Below are 10404 nucleotides of genomic sequence, written 5' to 3' on the forward strand. Positions count from 1 at the left end.
AGATTGTGTTTAGTAAATAAACAATCTCTTGGATTGAAGGGAGCGTTGAGTGATTAGCCTGAACAGTTAACGATAGCATAAGCGATGAACGGTGCGGACGGATCAGATGGCCATTCGGTCGGATTGTCATTCGCTTGGGAAGGATGTGTTTGTGTATGATGGCTTTGAAGTTTTTGTTGTAGCATTTTAAGATGAGAGAAGTATCTCTACCTTTCAGGTCGTCCGGTTGAACGGTCGTCCGGTCGGATGGCGATCCATTCAAACATCCGATGAAAATGGTGCTTCAATTAAGGTTTTTTAACTTCTGATTAACAAAAATCTAGACTCGTATCCTCGTTCTCAAAAAGGTTTGTAATTTAGAAAAAAAAAAAAAAAAAAACTTAATTCCGTTATGATTTGTAAACGGCGGAGTATGAGTTTGGATTACAATCCAATTTGCCTAAATAAAAAGGCAGGCCCATTAGGTGGTCAGGGGAAGAATATAATACGTGGCGGCTGTTGTTAATTAAACAACCATGCATACCCTGCTTCTTCTCCAGAAATCGTAACGTAACGATGAGCTTGTGCAGACCCATGGTATCCACATCTTTTTGGGTGGGCGATTCTCTTCGTCTTATAAATTTATTATTATTATTATTATTTCATACAATTTTGTTTTGCTGAAGATTTGGTCTGTAATCATCATCGCTGACTGATATGTTTATGAGTTAAAAAAGAAAAAAAGAAAAATTAGGGTTCCAAATCAGTCTGTATTTGATACGAACGACTACACTGTTGCGTTGTCAAATGTGCACTGACTTTTCTATTTGTCGGTGGCCGGTCAAGTTTGTTTTGTTCATATGTTTGTTTTATTTCCATTGCTATGTACTGGAGTAGTGGGTAAGTTATTTCGACTTTGTCTCTCGATCGATCAGTAGAATGAGAAATTGTTTTGATGTAGTTTTTTGGTGAAATATTAAATAAAAAACTCATTTGCAGGTAAAACCCACGCAGGCGGACCGCAGCTCCCACCCTCCATCGTTTCTCACACTCAACCGCCCCCCTCCATCGTTTCGATCAATCGGAATTAAGGTAAACTTTCAATGAACGTAAATTCAACTTTGCTTTTAAGTATTTGGTTTCTAGTGGTGATCTCACTTACAGTAACAAGTTAACATATTTTCTGCGTTTGAAATAGATTTTTGTGCTCGTACACAACGCAGTAACCTGAAACATATCCTGACCTATAAATACCAAAAAAATTCTTTACATGCAGGATGCATACTATGGTACTTTATTGAGGGAGTATCACAACATTCCTTTTGCTAAAGGCTGTTGTACCGAAATAGGTACTGAAACAGTAACATTTCGTTTAACCAACCGTGATAGGACCCCAGACGAACTATCAACTTTTAAAATACTTGGACCTGGAATGATTATCTTGAAGAATTACCTGAGCCTCAAGGACCAGGTATGTGTCTTCCGTTAATTGCATGTGTTTTTTTATCACACATTTTGAGGGGAGAAGATAGATACGCCTTGCAGAGAATGGCGGAAGCTCTTTTATGTAGCAAGTTGAAACAAAATGTTATTTCAATTTACCTATATGTAACCTTTTTAACAAGCAAATAGTTTCTACCACCGACGCATATATATATATGTTGTAATAGATTTCGAAGTACAACTACAATATCTTTCTTTCTTTTGCTTTTTCAAAGGACAATTACGAGCTAATTAAGGCCAACTTAAATTGTGATTCAAGAACATTAATGCTTTTTTCATAAAGAAGTTTACATGTTGGATTCTGTTGACTCGAATCTAATTTGTTAGGTAGATATAGTGAAATTATGTGACAAGATGACCTTTGGTTTGCGGGGCTATTACATGTACAAAAGTGATGTAGATTGTAGACGACAAATGTGTTTTGGTCGAAACTGGGCACCAGAAACTAGGTATAAGAACCGTTACATGAGTAATGGTATGGAACCACTGCCGATCCCAGATGAACTTATCTCATTGGCCGAAGCTGCAATTCAAGATGCTCAAATCCATTTGGATGAACTTCCTTCAATGCGCCCGGATACCTGTCTAGCCAATTTTTATCAATCCGAAGGTCGACTTGGCCTTCATCAGGTTAGTTTTAACTTGTACACACACCCTCTATGCATGTGTCTTAGCTTTTGACTTGTATACTTTATACACACTATTAAAAAGAGGAAGTAAAATGATTCAGATATAAGTTAAACTAGGATTTTGACCCGCCGCGCGTTGTGGCGGTGTCAAAAGTTATAGTAACTCGGAATTATACGCTATATTTGACACGATGTTGATGCACTTTTGTGTCTGTAACTAGTCTTGTATTATGATGTATTTTGTACGGTCTTTTGTTGTTTATCGAGTCTGTATTTGCCGTCGACCAAGTCGGATATCCTCCCATCTGCTTGTGTCCGACTTATTTTGTCTCCTTTTGGTATGTAATGATATATGAACAATGCATGTTGCATATAAGGGTAAAACTGTCTTTATGATTGTGTTTGTATGAAGTTTGCTCCAACTGTCTGTTTGCAGCAAACATTTCACCTTTTGCAGCCTTCGACGAAACACAACGAACACATAACGACGAAACAGTCTAATGTTCATTCCATCTCGTTTCGTCGTGGCCTACGACACAACAGACTTGTGTTTTGGTCGAAACTGGGCACCAGAAACTAGGTATAAGAACCGTTACATGAGTAATTCCTATTTCCCATAACCAATGCCGTTCACAACCTAATAAAAGATTTCAAACAAAGTCCTGCAGAAATTGAAGTGCACATTCTTTTGATAATTTAAATGAGCATTGAAATATAATTAAATTTAACTTGTGTGTTTTGTATTCACCTGCTCTTCTCTGATTGGTCGAAATCGGGTTGTCTTCTATAAATATGTCCTCAAGGGTCGATATTTCGGTAGTTGAGTTCTCTTAACGTTCTCTACTTCTCTACTGGGTCAAGTTCTACTCTCTTTATTTTTCTAAGTACTTGTTCATCAATCAATGTTTTTTTAATCTAATATAGTAACCTATAGGCAGGCTTTACAGTAAAGCCATTTAACCGATGAAAATAGATTAGTTTACTGAATGCATTGACTTAGGTAAGAAAGATAATGCCTACTACTCGAATCCTTTTCTTCCTCTGAATGTTCTCCAGCCAATTTCTTTCCCTTTTGACCCACAACCAGCTAAGTAATTAGCCAGCAAGTCCAAAGAATCGAATTGTGCCAAATATTGTCGTAATTACATGCAAAAGAATTGATTGTCGAAGCACTCCAGCCAACACCTTCATCCCCATGCCCATTTCAGATATTGAGTCTTGCCGCCGTATGCCAGGAGGTTATTAACCAAGTCAAACAAAAGTCAACACCCAACTCGTCTTGCTTCTGCAATCAGGTAGTCTAATACCTGCAAATATTTTATCCAATCAACAACCTCTAAATTTTATAATCAAATTGCACTAAGAATGAAAACTAAATTTTTCCCTAACCTTACTAGACCCTTTTGTAGATGATAATTCCTCACGTGACACAAACTTAAATGGGTTCGATACGACACAAATAACCCTAGGCAAATGATATTAAATACTAGAGTTATTTTTTGAGCGTTTCTGTTTGAATGTAGGATGATGATGAGAGCCCTGATTCTCTAGAAAGAGGATTGCCTGTGGTTTCCATCTCCATTGGTGATATGGCAGAATTTGTGTATGGCCATACTCCAGATAAAAAAGAGTTGAAAAGTGTAATGTTGAAGTCAGGTGATGTATTGATATTCGGTGGCAAGTCTAGACTAATTTATCACGGGGTGACACAAATCTATCTGTACACGTCTCCTGAGCCATTAATAGAAGATAGCGGGCTTAGGCCAGGCCGTCTATCCCTTACTCTAAGGCAATTTTAAGACTGATTGTTTTTCTAGAAGTGTTGTTTTGTGTTTTATATCTCTCATCCTCGGGATCCTGTCGGTGTTATTTGTTTGAGTTTTATCAGTAATGTTTCGTGTTTGTCATAGAGTAACTTTGTGTGTTGAGCCTGTACTTTGGTTTATTTTAGTTTGTTGAGTTTTATCTATATAATTTTCTCATCAAGAATTGTCTTCTCATTGTTGTTGGAACGCTTTTTAAAAAAATAAAAAGACAGTTTCTCAATTTTCTTTTTTGAAAAAGTTTTTAAATAAAGCTTTAAAAAACTTTTTATACACAGGGACATCAAATCATATAACATTCTGCTGGATGAGCATTTGCGTTCGAAGGTTTCCGATTTCGGGTTGTGTCCAATCTGTTGGGAAACGAATCAAAGGGTTATGTTTCTAACTTTTGTTGTATTTTTACTAGGCAAATTCATTCCTTGTCTGGCCTAATTTCTTTGATCAACACTAGACTGGATGTTGATAAATGTCATATGAAGTTTATTTTATTGTCTGAGACTATTATTCATCTTTAAAATGTCCTATGGGTTTTTATGTAAATCATCACCTGCTAGTAGTCCGAATAATGCTACATTTTGGTGTTTGGCCTGAAGCGGAAGCTGGGTTTTCAAACCAGGTTGATGAATTGTAACAATACAAGCCGAAGAGGTTTGGATATTTAACTTGCGGAGATGGAGATGGAGATGGAGATGGATGGATGACAATGGTGTGGCTAGAGAATAGATGTTTAGAAGGTAGTGTTATGTTCTTGTAGATGAGGTGTTATGTTCCTGTAGATGGGTTGTAATGAAATGATGATTACATTCTATTTATAAGGAATGCAAGGGTTAAGCCGTGTTGCATGTAAAGGGTAAGGATATGATGCATGTAACTTGAAATGTAATATTAGTTAGGATGCATGTAACTAAATGTAATATTAGTTATACCCATCGCAATTAGTGCGAGCGGCGTAACCGAAGAGACGTGCGTTCTCTGCGCCAATCGCAAATAGCCACGTGGCAGACGACGGTTCTCTAACGGTTACCACGCGCGCATGGCAGTTCACGCGCGTGACACAATACGACCATTGCACTTCTGCTACAGTGCAATTAATGCCTCGAGCAGTGCAATAGTCACCGTCCCGTCAGTTGTCTGCCAACTAAATCTCACCAACTTCCACCAACTCACGCGTGCGGTCCACGTCTATAGTAAACGACAAAATGAAGAGAAATTTATACAACGCGGCATGCAGTTCAACTGGTATCACGTACCGCAACCCATACCGTATGTTGCTTTACACACCCCCAAAAAAATAATAATAATAAAGAACTTACTAAGGGGGGAACACAAAGCTTGTGCTAGCTTTTGCTCCACGCATGGCGTATGCGGGGAACTCATACACACACGCAACTAATGCGGGTGTGTCTGATACTTAGAAGTTAGAATCAGCGATGCTCTTTGGACTGCGAAAACCGCATCTCAGCGACCTACGACGTCGTTCTTCTAAGAGCCAATTTGAGTTTCAAATCCCCTTTAAAGCGAGTCTTCTGTTAACAACCGCAGACACGCAGTCAGGGCCATCAACAAACTTCTCACCATGGGAATGGTCGCTATGGGAGACGACCGCATCCGATACTGCGATCACCGCATCTGATACTGCGATCGATCTGTAACCATGGGAATGATGGTTATGGAAGATACTCTATCATCAACTTCGTTATACGGTCCACAAACAAAGCCACGCCTTTGCATCACAAAGATGGTGGACCACAACACCGCAACACGCCCTACCGCACGGTAAGACAAGGCGTGGTAGGCTACTTCAAGAAAAACGGGTTTAAGTGTTCTTTTTACTCTTAAATAAATCCCATTTATTTAAGCAAACACTCAAACGAACGACCGGTTCATAAACATGAAGTAGCTACAGAACGAAGCCTCGAAGAAGTTCACACAACTCTTGATAATCATTGTGAACTCAAAGAGCAGGAAGCTCAACAATGGTGGTAACAAGTCTACTTATGACTTTGTTTATCGTTGTTTGCATAGAATAAACATTGGTGGGAACAGGTCTACCTATGACCACGTTTATTTGCCCATTGTTTTCATCACAACTACCTGTATTGTTCGACCAAACACCGCAGACAACGCAAGGCAACAAGGTAACCATAAAGAGCATGTGGAACCTTGAGAACAAACTACCAATTGACAAACACGAACACCCCACAAAAGAGGGATCATTTTTTCATGTCCAATTGATGAACATAAAGCACCACCTAGGTGCCAAATATGTTTGCATCCACAGATGCAAAGGTTACAACTCGAGTTGTGGATGATGGTGAGTTCATACTCATCTTCCGTCACCGTCCCGAAGGTTGGTTCGGCACACCAACAGGTGGCGATCAGGTTTTATGATATCAGAAAAAGGTAGACCACACTACCAGCCTATAATCATACCGTAACATACCGTGAGATGTCTCAGCATCAGCCTGAACTTGCTCACCGGTACTATACAGTCGTTACACGACTCTACTCATCCTGTTCCACAAGTAAATCGATCGCCATTTTAGAATTGCAGGTATCTAAATTTTAGAATTATAAATCAGGCTTGTTATATACCATTTACTCATTTTAAGCATGTTTCTGAGGCTTTTGAAGGTGAAGGGGGTCGTTTGCAGTTTGAAGGTGAAGGTGGTCGTTTGCAGCTTTAAGGGGGTCGTTTGCAGCTTTGCTTGAGGTGAAGGGGGTCATTTGCAACTTGAAGGGGGTCGTTTTCAGCTTGAAGGTGAAGGGGGTCGTTTGTAGCTTGAAGGGGGTCGTTTGTAGCTTGATGGTTAAGGAGGTCGTTTGCAGCTTGAATCGCAGGATTTATGTACAGATGAGTAGCTGCTTTCCTAACACGTTTAGCAAACGTGAAAGTTTTCATATCTTTTGTACTAAATGTGTTGTCCGGTTTATCACCGGCCCCGTTCTTGCAAATATAATGCTTATATTCCACGTCGAGGAAGTCCACCACCATCTTCATAATGAGTTTGTTTTGGCGAGCCATACCGGTACCCCCCCCCCACTTTGCAAATGGACCCGTAGTTTTGACGGTCAAATCAATTTAACCCTCCTCGTTCATGTGGCTGGAAGAACTCTTCATAAAGTTATCAATTAATTTCTTGTTCTTTCTGAAAAAAATACAAATTCAAGTTATTTCAAAGTTTGCCAACAAAAATAAAAAATAAAAGTTGTTACCCGATAATGTCCTGATTCCATTCTTTCCCAAACACCCCACAATGAGGGGCATTGAAAACGACTCAGTCAAAGAACTTATCCATCAACTCAACGGTTTTAGATAAGTTGGTCGCATCGACTTCGAAGAAAAGTCTTACACCTAACTTTTCCAAAATCGTGATATGATCCCAGGCTCTCGTATACTTGAGACATGCCTCATCCATTGAACATAATCAATATCGGTAAACACATAAATAAACGATTTCATAACACTTACCGAAAACGATTTCAAAATACTTACCGCGAGAATCAAACGTGGTTGCGATGACTTTTTTGGCATCTTTCAACGCTTGGCAAATACTCAGAGTTTGACCGAAATCGCTCTCGCCAACTACAAGTATAGATAAATCGGACAGGGTGGTATAAAGTGTTGCTTGTGGCGTCTCTGTTTCTTATTGCTGTTGCGTGCCTTCTGGTTTTGTTAAGAAAAAAAATGTTAAAAACAAGGTATGATAACAGATATATGAACACAGTCGAGAAACCCAAACCAAATGATTCATTCTCAGTACTATGATTCACACACCATACACTTAAATCTCTCACAAAGATTATCAATACAATAACGAAAAAGGATTACAACTGAATAACAGATCCAGCACGAATATGTTGTTTAATCAGGAATGAAACCCTAATCACCAAACTATAATAGAGAAAGTTTGAGATATATGAATACAGCCGAGAAACCCAAAACAAATGATTCATTCCTAGTACATGATTCACACACCTCACACACTTAAAATTTTCATCCATCCATCTCCACCTCTATCTTAAAAAATTAGACATCCAAAACTCTTCCTCGACTTGTATTCTTACAAGCCCGATTTTTCCACCGGGTTTGAAAACCCCAGTTTCGGTTCAAGCCAAACACAGAAAACCTTTGGCTGCAATTAGTAAGTCCTCCAAACCATTTAAAAGACGTCGATCGAAAAATAGAAAGAATACACATGGATCGAAGAATTCTTCTAAAGGTTTGATTATTTTTTTTTTGTTTTTTAACTTTTAATAAAGAATAGTATAAAAATAATATTGTTAGTTTGTTTTTAGAAAATTATATGTTACTGTTGTTACTATAAAGAAAGGTATAAAAATAGTATTGTTAGTTTGTTTGTAGAATTTAATAAAGAAATGTATAAAAAATAGTATTGTTAGTTTGTTTGTAGAAAATTCTATGTTACTGTTGTTAGTTTGTTTGTTTGTTTGTATAAAGAAAGATATAAAAAATAGTATTGTTAGTTTGTTTGTAGAAAATTGTATGTTACTCGTTTTCAAAAGCCCAAACAATTTTAGTTTTAAAAGCCCATTTTTTTTGTTTTTTAACTTTTAATAAAGAATAGTATAAAAATAATATTGTTAGTTTGTTTTTAGAAAATTATATGTTACTGTTGTTACTATAAAGAAAGGTATAAAAATAGTATTGTTAGTTTGTTTGTAGAATTTAATAAAGAAATGTATAAAAAATAGTATTGTTAGTTTGTTTGTTTGTATAAAGAAAGATATAAAAAATAGTATTGTTAGTTTGTTTGTAGAAAATTGTATGTTACTCGTTTTCAAAAGCCCAAACAATTTTAGTTTTAAAAAAATGTATAAAAAATAGTATTGTTAGTTTGTTTGTAGAAAATTCTATGTTAGTGTTGTTAGTTTGTTTGTTTGTATAAAGAAATATATAAAAAATAGTATTGTTAGTTTGTTTATAGAAAATTGTATGTTACTAGTTTTCAAAAGCCCAAACAATTTTAGTTTTAAAAGCCCAGTACCCTAATTACTTATAAACTCTCTCATAGTTTTGGTGATTAGGGTTTCCTTCCTGATTAAACAACAGATTCGTGTTGAATATGTTATTCAGTTGTAATCCTTGTTCGTTATTTTATTTTAAGAAACACTGGTTAAATGCCCGGAATCAGATAAAACAGGGGGTTAGGTTCTGCATAAAAGGGTTGGTTTCTTCTCGTTTGGTTCAAAGGGACGGATCTACTCCTCTTCTCGATAACTACAAAACAGAAACCGTCAGACTCGCCACGGGGAGAATGGTGGATCTCTCCGTAACCACCCTCCGGCGTGAGAATAAGTATCGGTTTAGGAAGAAGAAGAAGAAGTATAAGTGAAGTGAATGTAACTTGAAGTTTGTACCTGAATTACTCTTCTATTTATAGCCGAACTTTGGGCGGGAAAACATGTTATTGAAATATTGAAGGAATGTGCTAACTCTGTAAGCGGTTATTTTTCCCTCCGTTAATTTCCTTAACCCGTCGTGAGAGCACACGGATCGTGATTTAGATCAACGGCTGGGGTATTGCCACGTGGAAAGTGGGCAAGTGGAGATTTCTCTTCAATTTCATGCAATCAGCGTGACTTCAAGGGATCCCGGGATGATGACACTTGGCCAGACGGTTACAACCGTCTAGTGGTGCACGATTGAGTCTTCTACAAGATTACTGTCATAATCCAGTGTAACTCCTTATCGTGTGGTATAGGTGAAATAAATAATATTCAAGTCTGGGTATTATTTAAGCGGGAGTGCTGACTGAGATTTTTATCTCTGTCTTTATGGGGAGAGGCGCAAGGATTTTTTAGTTTCCTTTTGGCGCGCAAATGTTGTCTGTCGTTTCTCTCTTAAGTCTTCTTTATTGGACCAGTGCTCGGCCTCGCAAGGTCTAAAGAAGGTTAGAAAATCCAGGTTGTGGTATGGTCCAAACACTCGGAACGAGGTTTTTGGGACCTTACCCCTTCAGTATTAATAATCTTTGTGAGAGATTTAAGTTTTAGGTGTGTGAATCATAGTACTGTAATCAAATCTGAACAATATTTGGAATAAATTATTTGCTTTGAGTTTGCCGGCTGTGTTCATATATCTCAAACTTTCTCTCTCATAGTTTGGTGATTAGGGTTTCTATCATGATTAAACAACAGTTTCGTGTTGAATCTGTTATTCAGCTGTAATCCTTGTCCGTTATTGTATTGATAATCATTGTGAGAGATATAAGTGTGAGGTGTGTGAATCATAGTATTGGGAATGAATTATTTGGTTTCGGTTTCTCGGCTGTGTTCATATATCTCAAACTTTCTCTCTCAAAGTTTGGTGACTAGGGTTTCATTCCCGATTAAACCACAGATTCGTGCTAAATCTATTATTAAATTGTAATCCTTGTTCGTTATTGTATTGATAATCTTTGTGAGAGATTTAAGTGTGAGGTGTGTGAATCATAGTAATGGAA

At 37.5% G+C, this 10404-nt stretch overlaps 1 protein-coding gene across 1 annotated transcript; it reads left to right on the forward strand.

Annotated features, from left to right (window-relative positions):
- Window positions 1–210: 210 nt before the first annotated feature.
- Window positions 211–1617, forward strand: LOC110880228. Its single transcript, XM_022128814.2, has 3 exons — window positions 211–594; window positions 979–1071; window positions 1256–1617. The coding sequence occupies exons 1-3, from the start codon at window positions 556–558 to the stop codon at window positions 1466–1468; spliced, it is 345 nt and encodes a 114-aa protein (XP_021984506.2). The 5' UTR covers window positions 211–555; the 3' UTR covers window positions 1469–1617.
- Window positions 1618–10404: the final 8787 nt, after the last annotated feature.

This window comes from Helianthus annuus, chromosome 9, assembly GCF_002127325.2.
Source record: "Helianthus annuus cultivar XRQ/B chromosome 9, HanXRQr2.0-SUNRISE, whole genome shotgun sequence".
Classification (NCBI taxonomy): domain Eukaryota; kingdom Viridiplantae; phylum Streptophyta; class Magnoliopsida; order Asterales; family Asteraceae; genus Helianthus; species Helianthus annuus.

What these genes read in the sequence shown, in the direction of transcription:
- LOC110880228 (XM_022128814.2), top strand. Translation starts at nt 556, where the DNA reads ATGAGCTTGTGCAGACCCATGGTATCCACATCTTTTTGG. An exon ending in TGGTATCCACATCTTTTTGG is followed by an intron (nt 595 to 978) that starts GTGGGCGATTCT and finishes ACTCATTTGCAG; the next exon opens with GTAAAACCCACGCAGGCGGA. An exon ending in TTCGATCAATCGGAATTAAG is followed by an intron (nt 1,072 to 1,255) that starts GTAAACTTTCAA and finishes CTTTACATGCAG; the next exon opens with GATGCATACTATGGTACTTT.